Here is a 20,830-nt window from a genome sequence, read left to right on the forward strand (position 1 = left end):
AAAACATTTAGTTCATCTTGATTCAGCATAGCATAGTCGTCAAATTTAAGTGTTTGTATTTTTCTAGTAGAGAAATCACATTGAAATTGTAATTCAATTGTTTTGTAATTATTGTCATTAGTTCTTAAAAAATACGAAAGCTTAACCGTGAGTGCCGGCGATTTTTTGCGAATTAATCGAGTTCAATTTCGTCCAATTAGAATATCGATTGCATGAACAGCAATTGGCATCCTCTGATATCGATTGGCGGCAAAACCATTTTTATTTATTTCTTTAATTGTTTTGCCCAATATTTCTTCCTTGAATATCTGTTTGTCAGTTCGAATTTTCGGATTTACCGGCCGGTAGAATGATAATTGAGAAGAAGCATCCGCTGGACAACTGCCAGTTATTTGTCCAGCTGAGGAAATGCCTTCTTGACCATTGCGGGAACTCCAAGAAGCTGCAGGGCATGATGTACTGGAGCGGTAAGCCAAATATTACAAAAGCTTGCGCCTAAATAAGCGATTGTTTTTTTGCCAGGGAATGAGGATGACATCAACAAGGTTTGCATTTTGGTGAACAACTTACTAAAGGAGCATGAACTTGTGCTCCAGGAATCACATGCTAAGAATCCCGATGAGCTGGTTACCCGCCCAAATGGCTCGGCCGCAATGAATCACTTGCGTGGTCTTCTAGTCTATATAATATTGAATTCTGCTACAGAACAATCTTCAAACTGGAGTTCCCAAGTTATCCATTTGTGCAGGCAGCTCCCAACATTTCCACAGTTCTTGACCCTAGCGATAGCCCTGAACTGTGGCCTGCAGCAGCCCCTGGAGGAGTTCTTAGCCTATGGACCTCGCTGGCTGACCTATCAGTATTTTGAGACATTTAATGATGCTATCTCGCACATTCGACAGGATCGCTTCGATGCCTTGCCAATGGTCTTTGGCGTTCTAAAGGCAGCCAGTCGGAGCATTTATCGTCATAATCTGCCCGAAAAGAATAAGCAACTGCTGCGGGTAATGGCCAGCATGCTGCAACGTCATTTTTTGGACACGAATGAGCGTCTTTCCGAGGCACTGCCACGTGGAGCCAAAAGGCGTAGATATGTGGCCGTTGTCATGCAACAGATGCTAGCAGTCCTTTTGGAAACCCTAGCCGACCCAAAAGAGAGCGAAAAGCCAGAGTGCTTCACAATCTACAGCCAAATGAGTATGGACATCAGTAGCAGCTACTCAAACGATCACACAGATCTGAGACTTTTTGCAATGCTTCTGCTAGACGCCGCGGAGCGCATTATGCAGCTTATCACCGTGGATATGTTTATGTATTGGCTAGAGATTCCCTCGGAAGTCTTGTTATACAGCTACCAGGAACTTATATGCTGCCAGGCGTCCGAACTGCTTAAACTAGTCGAACACGATGAGGAACTGAAGCAGCATGCTGTTTGCAAACAGTTGAAAAGCTTTGCAGAGGCAGCCAAAAGTTATAAAGAACGCCTGGCGGAGCTGACTATTGGTGATCTATTGCACTTCCTCGATAACGATCGTGGCGAGGCCACCGACGAGCAGCTAGTCGCCGGTCTGGACAATCTTTTTGACCGATCCATAGCCTTTGGCAACGATGAGTGCGTGGAAACGATTGCAACTCATTTAAGACTACTCACCAAGGATCATGCTCTCAAGATACTCACACATTTGGGCCAGGTGGTGGAATCGAAAATGGTGACAGAAGATGAAGGAATCTCCGTAACAGAAATTAAGCAGGAAATAGACGAGGATAAGGATATGGAAGAGACCATGTCCGTTAGCGGGGATGAAGACGAGTATAAGAGTCTGCTAAACTCAGTATTGCGCCCAGTATTCAAGAATTTAAGTTCTCTGGATAAGATCCAAGTGTTGCAAACACGCGATATGCTCCATGTGACGGAAAACTTTAATTTCGAAAATGCCGATCACCAGGAACGTCGCATACGTTTCTTTAATCGTTTGGATCCAAACAAGGAATTCCCATTGGTCGAATTTCTAGAGCTGTGCTATGAGAACGCCAAGCAGACTTGGATGGATTTCGCCCGCCTGGCCGTAACAACCTATCGCTTTATGCTCTTTTTCTGGCGCCTGGCCGTACATTGTTGCCCAAAACATGCTGTTTTCCATATTTCCGACTGTGCAAACGAATTCTTACAAGATGAGGAACTACTGCTGAAACCGAATGCTATGCGCTTTCTACTAACCTTGTATGGCCATCGTCAGATTCTCAATGGCCTGTATATGGCATCGCGCAAACTTTGCGTACGCCTGGGAGACGGTTTCTGTCCGTATGAAAAGGAGCAGCTGAAGCAGGCACAAGATAAATTTCTAATGGCCTGTGCCGCCGGTCTGGCCAAGTTTAGTGAGCCCTTAAATTATACCAGCCTGCAGTTGATATTGCTGCTGCTTATGAAGATTTCGGTGGCAGAGGAGAAGTTAATTTTTTATGGGCTCAAAGAGTTGCTTAAACTTAAAAAGGTTTACACGCAAAACGAGGGCAAAGATTCAACGATTATCAAGGAGGCTAAAGATTATATAGATATGCACGCCTGTTTGCCCGAATGGCGTCAGGAGAACTGGCCTCTAATCTCTCAATTGATGGTGACCATAGATGCTTTACGCTGGGACTTGACCAACTACGAAAAGGTCCGCGTGGATACCTTGGGCTTGGCTTTGCGATACTGGGGCAAGGGTATATCCCATATGAAGATCCTGAGCGTGGGTAAGATTTGATACAGACAAATCGCGCTTGTTATCAGCTAATCTTTTGTATTTATTTTTACAGAATTCCGACAGAAAATCATAAATCTGGCAAGCAATTTGAGGCACAAAGACTTTTGGGTGGTAAACCTGGAAGAAACGGGCTCCACCTATAACCGGCGATTCATTAGTTTGATAACACAGGCCAGTGGATTAGAGGCCACTCGTATTTTTGCCAAGGTCCTGTTAAGCCGCACCGACTGCTCTCTTATGGGTGAACTAAGCGATGCCGTGGTTGAGGCTAACTGCCAGTCTGCTTTGCAAGCCTTTAAATACCTCTTCCGAAAATATTTGATCGCCTATCGTCATCATGTCAGAGTTTTTAAACCAAATAAGAGGCTCCTCCATTGGGAACATTTGATGGCCGTTGTGGCCAAAGCTCCAATCTCGATTCGCGAATATATCAAGGATGAAGCTCATCGCGCGTTCGCAACGCGTTTGCGCATTACGGCTGTCAAAAACAAACCAGAAACGATGAACCGAGAGTCTAAGGAAACCAAGAACATCGTTTAATTTAATATAACTAAACAAAAGCAATGTGCCGCCCTTTGTCTAACATTTAGAGCATTTGTAAGCGGCGTTATACTTTGTGACTACATATAAAAGATGGAATGTATTATCTTATACATTCTCATGGAACACAAGAATAATTTAATATCAAATTATTTTTCATACTTGTAATATCCTTTAAAAGGATGACGAAAAGGGATGAATCTGAAAATATATAAATATTATATACATATTGTATTGTTTAATTTCACAGAGTTTTGAAATAAATAAACCAAAATAAACTGGATAGTTTAGGCAAGCCTTAGTTAAATTTTTTGTATTTTAAACGTAACGTATATTTCAACCAAATAATATTTGAAAACGACATGCGTTCACACTGGCAGCACAGCTGATTCCACCAAGCCCCATATCTATCGATACTATTCCAACAGTTTCGATTAATTTATTGCCAGCTCTAGTGACGCATGCGTTTTTCAGCTAGCGGTTTTTCTGCTGACAGAATATCTGGCTTTTTTGCATTTCGCATTTGCAACTGAAGTTTTCGAACAACCCGAGGCGTGAGAAACCACAAAAATCTTACGAATCGAAAGATAAGCAGCTAAAAGTTGGTGAAGAAAGCACACGTTGATCGTAGTTTTTTTTTTCTCGACATTTTCTGCAAGAAAAGCCAGTGCGTGCGTGTGAGTGTGATTGTCTCTCTCGCTCTTCCTTTATTTTTTTTGTCCATGCGTGTGTGTGTGGTCGCATAAATTTACCGATATTTTGCCTGTGAGAGCGAAACGGGCGAAACGAAACGAAAGAAAAAAAAGAGAGACGAACAAAACGAAGAAGAAGCGAAACAGGCAGAAAAACAGCAGTTTCGTTGAAATATTGGGCAAAAACGCAAACGTAAGCGAAAAAATAAAAATCCCTTTTATATTGTACAACTGTGTGTGAGTGTGTGTCTGTGTTTCGCATCGTCTCTCTGTATGAGTGTTTTTGTGCATTTTAATACAATTTCGTGTGCATTTCCTTAACAGCAACCAAGAACAACAACAAATAACTGGGTAAAAACAGGACGCACAAAAAATAATATTACAAGAAGAGAGGCACCAAAAGGAGAGAGACAAATCCCCAACAACAACAACATCAGCAGCAGCAGAAACAACAACAACAGCCGCCACAATGAGCAAACCAGTCTTTGAATCCCCGTTGACCATTGACCCAGAACATGAGTTGCGTTTTGTTGGTAAGTTTATTCAGTTAACTGAATTTTACACACTATGCGTTGTTTTTTGCGGGAAGGTCGCTGCATATCGACCAAAAAGTCAATTCACCTCCAATTTGTTGCAAAGAGCAAACTGCAAAGTTCGCTCTGTCCCTCTTTCTCTCACGCACACATTTACATTTTGCCTTTCTGTGAGCTCTATGCCCATCTCTCTCTCCGCTTATCAATAATTTCCGTTGTTTTTGTTGTTATTTCTGGTACGATTTTTTGGACAACTTTAATTGTTGTTTTCATGAAGGTTTACGTGTTTCGTCTGCTCTTCTTCTTTTTCCGCTGCTCCTCTTTAAAGTATTTAATTTGATTTTATTTGTTGTATTCTTTTTTTGATGCCGGCAGCTGGCGTCGCTCTCTTTCTCACTTGCACTTAACATTCCTATCTCTTTCTCGCTCACTCGCTCGTCCTGCGTTTTTGGCTAGCATTTTATTTTTATACGCAAAAACTTGTCATGGGCCATTTTCATTTTTTCTTGTCTTTTGCTCTTTGAATTTTGGCCAAAAAGCAACAGCAGCAGCGGCAACAACAATGCAATTTGACAGCGAGGAGCTCGCACAGTGGGCGGGGCAGGCTAGAAACAATTGCAAGTGTGTTACAGTGGGAATATAAATTATATTCTAGGGTAACACAATTTTATCTCAAAATTTTAAAAGATAACAATTTTATGTTAAGCAAAGATATCAATAATAATACATGAATATACCAAATATTTCCTCCCAAAATGTTTTTAATGAATTGTTTGCCTTTCATCCCACCGTGCGCAAATATTTTAATATTTGTATGTGCGTGTTTGTGAGTGTGTGTGAGCCTTAGCCCCATTCTTTTGCACCACCCCCTTATACCCCACATTTACCGTTAGATCGCGAAGGGTGGGGGAGGCGTAGGGTGGAAAACACATGCATGACGCGACTTTGTCTAATGAAATTTCCTTGAAGCAGAACCCACTCACACCCAAAAACAAAACACACGCACACGCCATGTTAAAAACAAAAAAAAAAAAACAAATCCGTGTTACTAAATCATTTTGTTTTTTTATTTTAAAAAAAGATAGTATTTTGGGAATTTGTCAAGGCTTCACGATCGATTTATATTTTGGTTAATGGGAATATAAGTTGGTTACTCTGCATATCTAAAAATCATAATAATAAAAAAACATTTTATATCAAAAAGATCTTATTCATATTTTAAATTGTGTTTTTTTTAAACAATTTTTTGAAATATAATTATAGGTTTATTATTTATTTTAATAGGTACATAGATGTCGTCTTTAATCATAAGAACTTCGTTGAAAAGGGTAATCCAAATGCGACTCCCGAAAATGTTTGTCTATTTTTTCGGCTTTTGTGACAGGTTCTCGCTTTTGTTTTGCTTTTAATTCAATTAATTTGAACTTGCTTCGGCCAATGACGCAATGAGCGTGACGTGACAGAAATATCAGAGAGAGTGGGAAAAAGCGGGAAAGTAAAGAAAATCAGGGAAAGTGCGAAACTGGGGTGTTCTCCGATGGGTGGGACCTATCATCAATAGAGTGTGACTAATCGAGTGCATCCAATAAAAAAATGCGATAACGATGCTTGCAGGCTTATTTTTAAAAGTAAGATAATGTTGGTTTTATTTCAAGATCACAATATGATTAGCTAAATCAATAAGCCCTATTTCAAATCCTCAAAAAAATATATTGAAAATTGTAAAACCATAATTTCTTTAATATCATATTATTATTTACAGTGTGAATAGAATAATTAAATGCTTTTTTTTTTAATTACATCACAGGTCCCTTCAATAGACCCGTTGTCACAATCATGACTCTGCGCAACAACTCGTGTATGCCCCTGGTCTTCAAGATCAAGACAACCGCCCCGAAGCGCTACTGCGTACGTCCAAATATTGGCAAGATCCCGCCCTATCGAACGACCCAGGTGGAGAGTGAGTATTACTAGAATCCTAAGGATCCCTAATTATTAACTAAATTAATCTGGTTTCCCATATACAGTCTGTCTGCAGCCATTCATCTACGATCAGCAGGAGAAGAACAAGCACAAGTTTATGGTGCAAAGTATCATGGTACCCGTGGAATCTGATCTGACCGATTTGAATAAATTGGTAAGGGAATAAGGGAATCAACAAAATTTTATTAGCTGTTAGGGCTAAACAGAAAAACTATTGAGAAGTAGGAAAGTTAATTTTATGTTATTGACTGTTTATTATTAGAAATCACTTTCTATAATATTTATGTCGTCATTTTAACACTATTAATGTCATTATAATGAGCTCTTCAAATTGTAATAGCTGCAATAATATAATGATTTGTTTGTCACCCAATCAAGTGTACTTGGGTAAAGATAAGGTTTATAAAATAAATTTTAATGACTCAACTAAAGTAGTTTAATTAGAATATAAACAATTGTTTATTGCTATTAGAACTTACCTCAAATACTCAGGATCACTTTGTTAGTTTAAAGATATTCTGTTGCTAGGAAAATTTTTAGCAGTAAGCGGAGTATTTCTAGTTTTCTAATAAATTGTTTATTTATTTTTTATTCTGCAGTGGAAGGATTTGGAGCCGGATCAGCTGATGGACGCTAAACTGAAGTGTGTGTTCGAGTTGCCCAGCGCTGAAGCGAATTCGGAGAATACCAGCGGTGGCGGAGCCATCGGCGTTTCAAGCGGAAGTGCCGGAGGCGGAAGTGTGGGCGTCAACACTAGTTCAGCCAGCGCCGAGGCGGTCGAAGGCAAGCCGAAGCTTTCCAGCGAGGATAAGGTGAGTTAACTTGAACTTGACACACTCTTATAATAGTATCATAAATAATGAGTGTTAATTACACACATTTTAGCCCTCAAACTTGCCCGATCCGGCAGATTATCTGGAGATAGCCGGAGAGAATAAGGCACTGCGTGAATCAATCAGCGAACTGCGAAAAGAAAATCTTCACTTGAAGGTATGTCTATAACTAGATCTTATCAGTTATTGGTGTTTATATATATCAAGTGTGTTAATGGTCTTGTTTAAAATAACTTTTTGATGATGTTTGGTTTTCAGATGAGTCATTTTTAAATATTTTTATTTATTTATTTCATCATTCCGCCAATGGATTTCTTTACTTATCTGGTTACTTATAAACTTAACTGCCTTCATGACTCAGTACCATATGAGTTATGAGTTCTACCAAGCTGTGGCTATAATGTATATAGATATAATAACACGGTAGACAAAAGAACTACATTTTATATTTAGCTTGTTTAGTATAAGATGAACAAACTAAAAGAATATAATAAGAAGTACCTTAAAGCTTCAGCAGCAAACTTACTAACCTATTTTCATCTCTTCTTTTTACAGGATCAAATCACACGTTACCGCAGCTCGCCGGCCGTCAAACAGGTAAACGAGCCCTATGCCCCAATTCTGGTTGAGAAGCAGATTCCGGTCTTTTACATTGCAATTGCCGTTGCTGCGGCTATCGTTAGCCTCCTGCTGGGAAAATTCTTTCTCTGAATGCCATAAACGAACGCCAGCAACATGCTACATGCAACGTGCAGCCGCATCAGCATCAACAGCAAATACAGCGGCAACACCATCAAACAGCAACAGCAGCAGCAGCAACTAACTAGCAACAACAACAGCAACCACAACGAAAGAACCACAACAGCAGCAGCAGCAGCAGAAGCATTCAAATTCATAATCGGCAAAAGGAGCAACTCATAGAGACGAAAAGAAAAAAGCTGACAAGGCAAAAAAAAAAGAGCAGAGAACGGAAAGACACGTTAAAATCGTTTTTTCGCGGGAAACGGGAAAATCTCTGAAGAAATATTTAAAAGCAAAAAAAACGACATCTATTAAGATCCCATACTACGTATATTTGCTCAGATTTTCGATTGCATTTTTTTTTCGCTATTATTATTAATTTGTAAGCTATTAAGTTTAAAGAAGCTTCACAACACTTCAGTTTTAATAATTTTCGATGCATTTTTAAACGGAAAGAGTGAAGAGTATTTCAAAGAATAACCAAAATTATCATTTAATTGAATTAGTCATTACCTTTTCGATGATAACATAAAACAACAAAATTGTTACTTGAGTACGAGAATAAATTTCAGTTTTAAAAATGCGTTTTTTTTTTTTTTTTTTTAATTATTTTTATTTTTCTTTTTATGCAACCACATAAATCTAGATGTAAAAGTTAAATCGAAAGAAAAGAAAACCAAATGTCAAGAAAAAAAAAACCTTGAGCAAAATGCAAAATGAAAGAAAAATAAGGAAAACACTTGTATGGAAAACCAATCAATGAAAATGCTTCAAGAAAAATTTAAAATAATAAAAAAGAAAATGCTCTGCAAGGCCGACGCTCTCTAAAAGAAAAGTTGCTTCATCCCTCGTCCTATCTCTCTTTCACACTGTCTGTCTGTACCTCTCTAAATCCCCAATAAGAGATCGAATGTACGGAACCCTATATATATATATATAATTATATAGAATCATTATTGTTTTTGGTTGGCATTAGCATTTACTAAGTTCTGTTTGTTTTAGTCATTTCAGTGGTTAAATTACACCTACACCATTCACACACATACACATCACTCAATGATCGCTATATTATATATATTATACGAATATAAATTTCTAATAAGCAAACATTTATGTAATTTGTGTTGTTTGCCAAGGCCGAATTGAAATAAATTCTCCAGCCTAATTAGCAGCGAAAATTGAGAAAATACATTAACTATATCTGAAACGATATATATATATATATGATCTAATAAGTGCAGCAAAATCAATCAACTTTTTAAAGAGAACATTTGACACAAGCGACACACACACACACACACACGTATTGTTAATGGTTTACACTATAGCCATGGATCTATAGATCCACCACACCCACTTGGTTCCTTCCGTACCGCCTTCTATTTACTCGCTTTCGACTTGTACAAACCGGGTAACTTAACTGGCGTTGCAAATTGTTTTACCAACATAATTTTTTATCACAAAAACACCTACGCTGCCCCCCACCCTCACATATTTCATTGCAATTGTTTGTGTGGTTACGACTTTTTTTTATATAGTTTGCAAAGCATTGAAAAAAGGGTATATAGATTTATACAAGAATATATATTCGCCGACATGCATGATCGCTGTATTTTCATAGGCATGTGGAAACTCGTATTTAAATGTTTAAACTAGAAATACAAAATGGAAACTAATAATAATTAAAAAGAAAAGTGGAAATAAAAATTAAATGAAAAAGTCAAGCAAATCATAAGCAAAATGTACTTGATGTCAGCTGTAGCAAAAAGAAAACAAAAAACAATATATATGAACATAATAATAATAATAATAATAATAATAATAAAATGTGGAAACGGAACTTAACATACAATTGTTTCGATACATTAAAAACATTCAATTGCGTTATTTAATTGAAATCAACCAACATACACACACACACACACACACAGCCCAAAAAGTCTCCTCGCAAAGTAGCCGAAAAATAAAAGAAAGATATAGGATGTCACACAGACGATGTAGGAGCTCGATCGGGAGAGGCAGGAGATCACAACACAAACAAGAAAACCAACAATTATAATATTTACAGCATGAATCTTAAAAACTAAGTGTTTTTTTCTCAAAGGAAAAATAAAATGAAACATTGTTAATTAAACATGAAATATCATTTGAATAAATTTAAATAAAACGAAAAACAAACGCGATGGTTGGATAATGGTTTTGGTGATTATAGTTATATATTCAGATTCTGATCTGAAAAGTAAATCATTTAAGAACACATTTCTGTTTTTTTTTTTTTACATTTTGGTTTAATTCTTAAATTTTCATCTTTTTTCTTCAGCTTTGTTTCATTTCGTTTAGTTTTATACATTTTTTTTTACATATCTACAACATAAAACGTACGCGTTTGGAACAAATCGGGAATTCGGCAGAGCCTTTCAGCTAGCCAAGGTACATAATATCGTATAAAGAACTTTAATGCTAATTCGCCATTGTCCGCGCAAGGAAGGCCAGAATTAAAGTTAAAGTTTATGATTCGTAATTAAAGTGCTAGGAGCGTAGGAGTCCACGGTTATTGGGGTTGTTAGTAGTCATCGTTCTCGCCGGGAAATGGTAATGGGTTAGCCAGATATCTGGTTGCCCGCCTCATCTTCCTTGTTGTTATTGCCCATTATCCAATCCATCAGCATCATCGATGGCGAGCGCAGACCTGATTGAGCTGTAAATTTTGGATTTGAATTAGGGGATCTATAGGTTTTACTAAGCTTTTTCACTCACAGAGATCCACGCCAATAGGTGCCGGTGCTGCTGCTGTTGTCGTTGCTGTTGCTACTGATCCTGTTTGGGATCCAGATCCCTGCTTGGCCATGTCTTTTTGCAACTGGAGCATCTGCTGCAATCGCTGCTCTCGCTCGTCAACGATAGCCTTGTCCTTGGAATGCTTCACCGTCTGCAGCTCAGCGAGCCTGAAAATTAAAAATCAAGCTGTATTCTGTAATCTTTGGAGCTATAAGTCCACCCACTTCTGCTTGAGGTCACTGCCGGCTGCACTGGCTGTGGTTCCCAGGAGCTCGCTGCTGCTGCCGGCGCTGCTGGTTTTGCTGGGACTGCTGCCCGAGGCAGCTGATGAAGATGCTGTGGCACAGGCTGCTATATAATGCGATTATAATCATAATATTAATGATTAATTAAATATTAATTTAACCAGAAACTGATTTAAACTCACGTTCATCGCTGACGCGACTCCTCTCGGTTTCCAACTGGCGCAGCGTGTCCGATAACTTCAGCTGCAGGTGGTCACGTTCCTCGAGCAGTTGTACGAGTTCCACGATCATCTCCTCGACACGCATGTCCCGTTGGTGAAGCATCATTAGTGCATAGTCCAGATCAGCTTTGAGCACATACTCGGGCAGTGGTTCGTTTGCAGTTAATGGTGGTGGTCCACCAGCTGAGATGGCAACCGAAGACTGATTACCACCAGATCCTCCACGGTTCTGCAGCCGGAAGGGATCGTATTGGGCGGCTAGACGAGCATACTCAGCCGAACGAATGGCCAGCTGCTCTTTTAGCGTCACAATCTCCATTTCCTGCGTTTCCAATGCCTTTTGCATCTTTATCATTATGTCGCTGGAGACTTCACCTTGCTGCATAGATTGCTGACCCAGAGGCTGTTCCTTCTGCTGCTGTTGGGTAATTTCCTCCAACTGCGCCTTGAAGGCAGCCTCTCGTTGAGCTAGATGTTCTTGCCAAATGCTGGCCACCTCGCCGCACTTTTGCTCCACCAACTGTTCCCACTGCTGATTAATGGCCGTTAGATCAGGAATTTGCTGTGACGCAGAATTCTGGCCTTGATTTTGGGATTGCAGGACTTCCAGAGAGCGGCGCAATTCGGTGATCTCAATGTTTTTAGTGTCCAGCTGGAGCAGCGTCTGCTTTATTTTATCCTCCTGCTCCAAGCTGCTGAGAACATGGTTGTTGAGCACGCGCAGCTCTTCCTCCATATCTGCTTTATCTTGCTGAAGCTGTTGGCACTGAACACGAAGCTGTTCCACGGATTCTCCATCGGCTGTTGAAGGGACAGCGGACACATTGTGATCCTCTCTATCCTCCTCCAATTGCTTAACCTGCATGCGCAGTGAATGCAGCTCCTGGTTTTTGGTTAGGATCTCGAAGACAAGTTTTTCTGTTTGGTCCTCGCGCATCAGCTCTTCGATGCGTTGCTTCAAATGCACAATCTCTGCTTCCTTCTCCTGCAATTGGGCCATCTGCTCATCACTCCTAGAGTCAACATCCACCGGGGATTCGTGACTTTGGCTACTCTGACGCAGTGCCTGCAATTCGGCTAGGTCCTGTGTGCGTAATGATTCCAGTTCGATTAGTTGCTGACGCAGTTGCTGGAGCTCCTGTTGCTGGTTGTCTTGCTGCAGTTTAACGGATCTCAGATGTTCCAATTCTGGTTGAAGGTTTCTAAGTTGATTCACTTCCGTTTGCAGGTGTCTCAGCTGCTCTACTTCGCCCTGGAGGTTCCTCAGGTGTTCCTGTTCTATTTTTTGGAACTCCAGATGGTCTTCTTGAATTGCCTGACTTTGTAAATGCTCCTGCTGCAACTTGAAGGTTCTTAAGGTCTCAAGTTCGGGTTGAAGGCTTCTTAAGTGTTCCAGTTCAGGTTGAAGGCTCCTCAAATGCTCCACTTCAGGCTGGAGGCTCCTCAAATTCGCCAATTCAGGCTGGATGCTTCTTAAGTGCTCAAGTTCGGCCTGGAGGCTCCTTAAGTGTTCCACCTCGGACTGGAGGCTTCTCAGCTGAACTACTTCGCCCTGTAGCTGCCTGAGAGACTCCACCTCCAATTTCAGAGCCTGTAACTCTTCAACATTGACCTGACTCTGTCTCAACTCTTCTACCTCCTGCAGACGCTCCTTTAATTGCTCCTGAAGGGTTTCATTTTGGGCCTGGACCTGAGCAGCTGTTTCCTCGGCCATTTGAACAAAACGTCGCTCCTCCTTCAGTTTTTCCTGGAGTTCCTGGCACTCAGTATTTAGATCTTGGTTTTCTGCTTGCAGGTTCTCAATCTTTGCCACTTCATCACCGCTTAAAGAGGAAGGGACAGCAGCAGCAGCAAGTGGAGCAGAAGAAGCAGGAGCAGTGGGAACATCCCATTGATCCAGTTGGCTAAGCTTTTCCTGGAGCTCCCGGATGCGGGCCTGATACATCTGCACATCCATATCCTGGCGCTCCTTTAGCTCCGCCATACGTTCGTTGCCTGCAGTCAGAACATCGATGCGCTTCATTAGCTTCTCTTTTTCCAGAGCGTGCTGCTGTGTGAGTTCTTCTGCTTTAGATTGCCGGGATTCCTGCAATTGTAGCTGGTGTTTCAGTTCCTCAATAATGGCCGAATCAAGATCGTTGTCCACTGTAACAGTGGGTGTGGCTGTTGTCGTTGCCTTCGTTTTGTATTCCTTTAGACGCTTCATTAGCTTGGCTGCCTTTGTCTGGAGTTCGGTTTTTTGCTGCTCCGAATTCGCCAACTGCATTTCTAGTTGGGTGATTCTCGTTTGCAGGGGTTCCACATCGGTTTGTGGCGCATCAGTGGCTGCACTTGCCCATAGATCCTCGTCCACACCCCAATCAATGGATTGAGTAGTCTGCTCTTGGGGCTCCTGCTTCGGCTGGCATAAGTACGCTTTTTTGGGCTGAATTAGAGGTTCCTCTACTGGCTCGGTTTGAGGCAGACCCAAATCCAAATGATGACTAACTGCATCGGGCACTGTTTCCCCGGTTTGTACCCCAAAGAACATGTCCAATGTGGGAGCTGCCGCGGGTTGGATGAGCTTCTCCAGCGCAGTCAATCGTTCGCGTTCTTCGTTGGCCGCTTTAGTCTCGGCTAACTGCTGATCCCGTTCTCTCAGCAGGCGCTCCAATTCCAGAATATGTTGTTCCATTTGCAAACGGCGCTCCTCCTGCTCCGACAAACTCTGATTGCGCGCCAGCAACTTCGTTTCCAGATCCTGGGCATGCTTTTCCAGATCAGAGACATTTCGCTGAAGATCCTCGATAGTAGGTGGTGGATGAATATGCGCCGGATCATTTGCCGACAGAGATGAAACTCTTAACGGCTGGGCAATCTCATCGAAAGGCGAGGGAGCGGCTAAAGCATCGCCGCCAAAGAAGAGGGAAGCCGGTGGAGGATGCTGCTGAGATTGGGCAATAGGATGATGCTGCTGCTGTCTGGCCAGCTGGGCCTGCAGTTCGCTTAGTTGCTCTGCCAACCGCTTGTTCTCTGTTTCAATGTAGACCTGATCGTCCGTTTGATTTTGACCCAGAGTGTCCAATTCGGCGATTTGCTGCTGCAATGCTTGCAACTCCTGGCTGTGATTGGCACAGAGGGCATCTATCTGGGTGCGCAGATTGTCCATTTCGGTCTTGTCCTGCATGGCCTGCATGCGCAGCTCCTGGAGCTCCAACACATCCTGCTCGGCACTGTCGTGCTGCAAACGTAGCAGAGTAACTTCTCGACTCAAAGTAGATCTCTCGCGTTCTACCTCCTGGTACTCCTCGTTGAGTCGCTGCAGTTCCTCTGTGCGTTGGTTTACCAACTCCTGTGATCGCTCCACTTGCTGGGCAAGATCTCTTGTCTCGGCAGCTGCTCGTTCCACATGGCTATTAAGGTCACACTCCAGCTCATCGATTTCCGTGGTCTTAGCGGCCAACTTGGCATCATAAACCTGTCGCTGACGCTGCAGTTCCGCATCCTTGGCAACCAGTTCTTGGTGAAGTTCGTCCAGCTCCTCCTTACTGTGGCTGCTAAGTTGTTCACGTTCAGCTTGGGCGTCGGCTGTTAGCTGTGCATGCTTGGCCAGCAAGGATTCGTAATCCGCTCGCAGAATGGCCAGCTGTTGCCTGGACTCCTCTGCTTCGCCGGTGATCAATTCTAGTTGCCGACTTTGAGCCTGTTCTTTATGTCCTAACTCATATAGTCGCTCCTGCAACTGCTGATCTTGCCGGCGCTGTTCCTGCTCCTGCTCGCGTTGTTCCTGCAGCTGTTGCTCCAATATTTGCGTGTGATCATGAGCTGCCGCTTGCTGATTGGCCTGGCTGGCGGCTTGCTCCTCAAGAGCAGCGGTCTTTGCTTGTAACTCAGAGTTCTGCGTCTCAAGCGACTCAATGTAGGAGGCATCCTCCTGTAGCTTGGCTTGAATGCCCTCATGAATGGTTTCCAGACGGGATATAGTTATCTCGAAATTGGCCTTATCGCTGGCATACTGCTGCGCAAGTAGGGAGTGCTGCTCCTGGGCCGCTGTCAGTTGGACACGAAGGTGTTGCTGTTCTCGCTCTGCCTCTCGCAGAGATTCCGCTTGCTGTAGTTAAACAAATTTAGAAAATAATATTTTACAGGAAAAATGTATAAACATTCAAAATTGAACTTACCAAATGGGATTCCAATGGTTGTTGTGAGGTCTTGGTAATGGCGCCATCACCAACACTAATCCTCTGACTCTCCAACTGGGCAATCTCTTGACGAAGAGCAGCAATCTATGTTTTGGGGGATATTCAAAAATTAATTTCAAATATTATTTTGCTTAGAAACTGATTGCCCACCTCCTCATCCTTCTCCTGATGCTGTTGCTCTTGAATAGACCGTTTGCTACGACCATGTTTCACTTCGCTGTCCTGATCCTGCTGTAGTTCTTGCAGTTCGCGTTGCAGCGCTTGAATAGTGGCATTGCGATGCTTTATTAACTCCTTGGACTTTTCGAATTTCTTGGATTTTTGCTCTAACTGACGACGCAAATCTTCGATAGCCGTTGGCTCTTCGCTTAGTTTCTTTTCGAGACTATGGATGTCCTCCCGCAGCTGTTTGATTTCTTGCTTGAGCCTAGAATTCTCCTGACCCTGTTGGAAGACTTCTTGCTCGGCTTCTTGGCGCTCACGTCGCAACTCCTTGTTCACCAGACTAGCATCTTGAAGCTCCGCATCGCGTTCTTGGATAAGTTGCTCTTGCTCTTGGATTTGCTGTTTCAGTTGACGAAGGGAATCACGATTTTCCAGATTGACATGGATCTTGGCCTTGAGATCTTCGTTAAGTTTGATGACCTGTTGCTGTAACTGCTCCACTTGTTGGGTATCTACAATGGTTTCACGTTCCACTTCCACTTTTTGCTTTACCTCTTCCTGTAGCTCTTGTAGTTGATTAGTCAGCTCCTGAACCTTCTGCTCAAGATCAGTATTGTCCTGCGTGCGTTTCTTGAGATTAAGGGCATATTTCTTGAGCTTCTCACGAAGTTCTCGGCTCTTGAGCTGCTCTTCCTGGCGAACTTGTTCAACTCCTTGGTACAACTCCTGGATTTGCTGATTCAAGGCATCGATGGTCTCCTGGCTGGAGGCCAATTCACTGACCTGCTGGGCAGCCAGGCTTTTGCTAATTCGCAGAGCCTCCCTCAGTTGATCCGGATCCTCTTTGGACCTAAATTCCTGCAGCTCCTCTTGGGCGGACTGGAGTTCTAGCATCTTAAGGTTAAGAGTGTGCTCACTTTCGCTGAGGTTTTCGATGAGTTGCTGCTTCTGCTCAGCCACTAGAGCCTGAAGAATGCTTAGTTCACCTTCCAGGGATTCGCTACGTGCCTCCAGCTCTCGTCGAATTCTTGTCTGCTGTTCCACTTGCTTTTCATGGCTCATTTCCTTGGAGTTTAGCAGCTGATCGAATTGTTCTGCCTGCAACTGGAGTTGTGTGATCTCGGCACTCTGCCGGGCTATCAGTTGCAACTGATCCGCTTCGTTTTGACGCAGTTCCCTGATTTGCTCAAGTTGCTCCTCGATCTGCTGCCGTAGCTCGACCTGCGAAGACCGTGCGTCCTCCAGCAGCGATTGCAATTGCAGGAACTCTTCTTCTTTCTGGGAGTCAGAACCGACTATGGCCAATGGCGCTTCCGTTTCAGGATAGCTATCCCTCAATTCATCCAATTCCTGGCGTAAACGAGAGATAACTGCCTTGAGTTCTGCATTCTGGGCATTAAGTTGCTCGTATTCCGCCAGAGCCTTGCCATTAGGTGCCGTGACGGCCACCACAGTCTCGACAACGGTTACAGTTTCCACCGCCGTGCTGGCTTCTTTCACCTTCTGCAGAAGCTCACTCAACTGGGTGTGACAGTTCTTGGCCTCCTTGGCCAGTTTCTTAGACACATTGAACTTGGCCTGTTTATCGTTGGCTTTGCGATAGGCCTCCAATTCGGAGTTGAGTTTGCTGAGAGAATTCTCACACTTCTCGAACAGCACAGGGCCTCCCTCGCCAGCATCCAAAGTGGCCACCACTTCTGAGGATCGCTGCATTGAGCTGAGTTCTTGTGAGAGATTAGACGAAGTGGAGGTGGAGGAGAGTAGATCCTTTTCACGTTCACGCTGCAACAACTGCAGGGAAGTGGAACTCTCGTCTAGCCTAGCCTGGAGTTGCAAATTCTCCGCCGACAATTGCTCCAGTTTGTCCAGTACCTCGCCACGTTCCTGGGTAAACAGTTCGAGACGATCTCTTAGCTGGGCCAGACTCTCGCCAGAAGTATCTTCTTCTTCCGTTTCATCCGTTTGTGTGAGCTCGCTCACATGACTGGGAACTGGTGGATCTACTTGCTTCTGCTCCTGGGCATCGCCCTCGCTAGCCGGACGTCTTTGGCCAAAGCACTCCAGTTGCTGGCGTTCCACTATTTCGATGGATTCCGCCGAACTGGATGAACTAAGCTTTTCCAGCTTGTCTAGAAGCTCCATGTTCTCGTTGATGTAGTGCGTCAGCTTCTTGTCTAGCGTTTCCTTTTCGGTTTGCAGGGTGTCCAGTTGCTGACGCTGCTCGTGGGCTTCCTGCTCGAGTTGCTGAACTCGTTGGGTAAGTTGCTCCTCCATCTGGGCTTCACTCAGCTCGGACTCGACACGGGCAGATTCGTGACCTTGCTGCAATGCCTCCAGGGCTTGCTGCAATTCTAATTTCTGCTCTTCAAGCAGTCGGATGGCTTCCAGCTGAAGGGGATTGGATTCCGGAGATTGCTCTGGTTGGCGATCCTCCTCCTGCATGTTCGCCAACTGCCATTGGCCCTTCTCGTCTTCAAGGACCGTGATCCTTTCCTGCAACAGCTCGTTTTCTGCTGCCAGCGTAGCCAACTGTTGTTGGCCATCCTGAGACTGAAGTTTTTGAAGCTGCTTCTCTGTCTGCTTGCACTTCAGTTTTAGTTTGATGTTGGCCTTGTTGGATTCGTCTAGCTTCTGCTTCAACTGCTGTAGTTCCACCTGCAGCTGCTTGCTGGCCTCACTGTCCTCCAGATGGTCGTCCAGGAATAGAGGTTTACTGCGACTGCTTTGGGCAAGTTTCTCCTCTAGGACACGCAGATTTACATTAAGCACATTGAGTTCCGTGGTCTTTTCGGCGAGTTCTTCACTTTGAGCAGACATTGCTGACTTCTGCTCCTCCAGCTGCTTAGATTGTGCTGCTATAGTGGCTTCTAGTTCCTTAAGACGCTGGGAAACACTCTCGTCGCTCACCTGGAGCTTCGTTTGGTCTGCTAACTGTTGACGCAGCTCCTCGTTGGTGGCCTGCAGTTCCGACAGCTGATTGGTAAGCTCCTGGAGTTGTTTGGCCAGCTCGACGCTCACCTGGGCATCGGTGGATGCTGCCTCAGACTGTGGACTACTGGAAGACTTCTCCTGCTCCTGTTCTAACTCCAAGTCTCGTTGCCTTTCTCGTTCGCGTGCCGTGGTCAGCTCTTCTTGGAGTTCACAGCGGGTCGTCTCTAGCAGATCGTTAATGCTTTCCAGCTCTGCCAGTCGTTCTCTTAGGACTATAACCTCTCCCTGGAGGCGGGAATGCTCCTGCTCCTGCAGGCTTTCCCCCTCCTGCTCCTCATACTCCTCTTTCTTCTCTTCACTTTTCTCTACTTCTGCTTTTATTTGGCCTAGTCGCAATTGCTCCAATTCCTCATTTCGCTGAGTGAGCGTTCGTTGCAATTCCGCACCGGATAACTCCAATTGCTCGATGAGATTAGCGCGTTTGGCTAGTTCCGTGCGCAATTCTTGCAACTCCTGCTCCTGACGGCCCTGCTTAATTTCCGTCAGCTTCATGCGATTCCTGAGCAACTTCACTCGACTGTCGTCTAGCGGCTCTTGACCCTGTGCTTCCAAATCCAAGGCGGAACGGTGTCGGGATACGGGCGGATTGGCTGCAGACGCCGCCTGCCGCAGATCCGTCATGGAAGAGCCCAACTCAGCGGTACTTTGATGGCCAATATTCGACTTAACGGAGAGTAGGGATTTAGCCAGATCCCTTTTGCGCTGCTCCAATAAAGCACGATTCTGTTCCGTGCGCTGGGTTAGCATCAGTAGCTTCTCATTGCCGCTAGTTTGCAGTAGCGACACATCCCCCGGCGCACTATCCTTTGTGGGCGTTACCAGTGGAGTGGAGGAGTCGCCTGCACGCGTCTTCAGCACGGTAAGCTTCTGTCCCAGTGTCTTCAGCGACTCCATGGAGTCACTCATGCTGGACTTGCGTCGACCATCCTGGGATTTCCTTAACGCGCGTTCTTTTAAGGCAGTAAGGCGTTCCTGAAAGCACGGGTTTTAAGTGTTAATTTGATGTTAGGATTGTGGAGTTTTAGTTTCGTTAACTTACCTGCTGCTTGTACAGATTCTCTTTAAGGCTGTCCAAACGGCCCTTGCCTTCGGTGCCTCTCGTTGTGCTAGCGGATACATTCTAAAAGATAAAGATACATATTTTACAAGTTACTCTTAGGAGCTTAAGGTTTTTACATAAAAAACAGAAATAGCTTTTCCTTTTGAAAATCCTGGCTTTCATTAGGATTTACTCACCTGTAACAATGACAGATCGTTTGAGCTGCCCGTCAAGCGTATATCCGCCTCACTATATTCGTGATCATTGGGCTGTGGATTAGAAAGATCATGGTCACTACATATACCAACTCCATAAGGAAAACCAAGTGAAACCCACCTGAACGATGGAGAAATCGTAGGAACTCTCCAAAGAAGCCGAATCATCCGCCATTGTCGTTTCAATTACAAAATATTACTAACTATCCTAGTTACCGGGGCAGGAGGTAAACAAACCAACAAAAAAAAAAAACAAAAAGAGGAGAGAAACAAACAAAAACACAAATCGGGAAATCGGGAATATATATGCGGACTGGCTATCTGAAGGACCGATTATATATCCACGGTGGCTGCGCAGCGCTAGCTATCGACATTGACTGGAACGAAAGATGTTTAACCATATATATCTAGCATACATATATCTTCCTCTTCCGATTGGATCGGGATTGTCTTTAGCTTTAAGTTTGGGTTTCGTATTGTTTTTTTTTTAATGGAATTCGTGGCACTGACGTGTGCACCTTTTTAAATGTGTGTGTGGTTGCGTCTATCACTGTGTGCGTGCGTGTGTTTTTTTGCTGTTTTTGAGTGGTTTTTTGGCAACTTTTCTATTGGATTTCGAGTTTTATGTCACTGGCAACTCAATAGCAACGTATAAACTTCAATATAATTACGTTGCCAAACGTATATTTACCAATTCTAATTAATGCCAGCGTAAAAACAATGCAGAACCAGGGCTGCGCAACAACTAAATTGGGTCATTCAGCCCTGTCAAGTTATCGAATGCTAAATGGTTCGATAACAATTGTAACTGCTAATATCGATTTAAGATTTAATCAATTGAAAATTTATAAGCTTTCAAATATTTATTTGTTTGTTGTTTATTTATTTAATTTCAATTGTTTATTATATTTACATCACGAAATTTA

The 20,830-nt window shown here is 43.3% G+C and overlaps 3 protein-coding genes across 6 annotated transcripts; 2 read left to right on the forward strand and 1 right to left on the reverse strand.

Moving 5' to 3' along the window:
* Nucleotides 1-204: 204 nt before the first annotated feature.
* LOC108110410 lies at nt 205-3,514 on the forward strand. The gene is made up of 3 exons (XM_017219478.2): nt 205-467; nt 523-2,736; nt 2,800-3,514. Exons 1-3 carry the CDS (start codon nt 350-352, stop codon nt 3,285-3,287), a joined length of 2,820 nt encoding a protein of 939 aa, XP_017074967.1. The 5' UTR covers nt 205-349; the 3' UTR covers nt 3,288-3,514.
* Nucleotides 3,515-3,729: 215 nt separating this feature from the next.
* On the forward strand, nt 3,730-8,652 carry LOC108110403 (vesicle-associated membrane protein-associated protein B). Of its 3 annotated transcripts, none has more exons than XM_017219469.2 (7): nt 3,730-4,172; nt 4,304-4,512; nt 6,320-6,472; nt 6,540-6,649; nt 7,095-7,307; nt 7,381-7,485; nt 7,884-8,652. In XM_017219469.2, exons 2-7 carry the CDS (start codon nt 4,449-4,451, stop codon nt 8,037-8,039), a joined length of 801 nt encoding a protein of 266 aa, XP_017074958.1. In that variant the 5' UTR covers nt 3,730-4,172; nt 4,304-4,448; the 3' UTR covers nt 8,040-8,652. The 3 variants fall into 3 exon arrangements, with proteins under 3 accessions (XP_017074958.1, XP_017074959.1, XP_017074960.1); XM_017219470.2 differs by having other exon boundaries at nt 3,730-3,964; XM_017219471.2 differs by having other exon boundaries at nt 3,730-3,888.
* Nucleotides 8,653-9,607: 955 nt separating this feature from the next.
* Nucleotides 9,608-20,674, reverse strand: LOC108110402 (protein lava lamp). Of its 2 annotated transcripts, none has more exons than XM_017219468.2 (10): nt 20,596-20,674; nt 20,026-20,281; nt 19,887-19,958; nt 19,690-19,770; nt 15,645-19,622; nt 15,474-15,578; nt 11,275-15,403; nt 11,072-11,195; nt 10,827-11,014; nt 9,608-10,767 (listed from the first exon to the last, which is right to left on the reverse strand). In XM_017219468.2, exons 2-10 carry the CDS (start codon nt 20,077-20,079, stop codon nt 10,670-10,672), a joined length of 8,829 nt encoding a protein of 2,942 aa, XP_017074957.1. In that variant the 5' UTR covers nt 20,080-20,281; nt 20,596-20,674; the 3' UTR covers nt 9,608-10,669. The 2 variants fall into 2 exon arrangements, with proteins under 2 accessions (XP_017074957.1, XP_017074954.1); XM_017219465.2 differs by having other exon boundaries at nt 11,072-11,198.
* Between the last annotated feature and the right edge of the window lie 156 nt (nt 20,675-20,830).

This window comes from Drosophila eugracilis, unplaced genomic scaffold, assembly GCF_018153835.1.
Source record: "Drosophila eugracilis isolate 14026-0451.02 unplaced genomic scaffold, ASM1815383v1 contig_2147, whole genome shotgun sequence".
NCBI lineage: Eukaryota > Metazoa > Arthropoda > Insecta > Diptera > Drosophilidae > Drosophila > Drosophila eugracilis.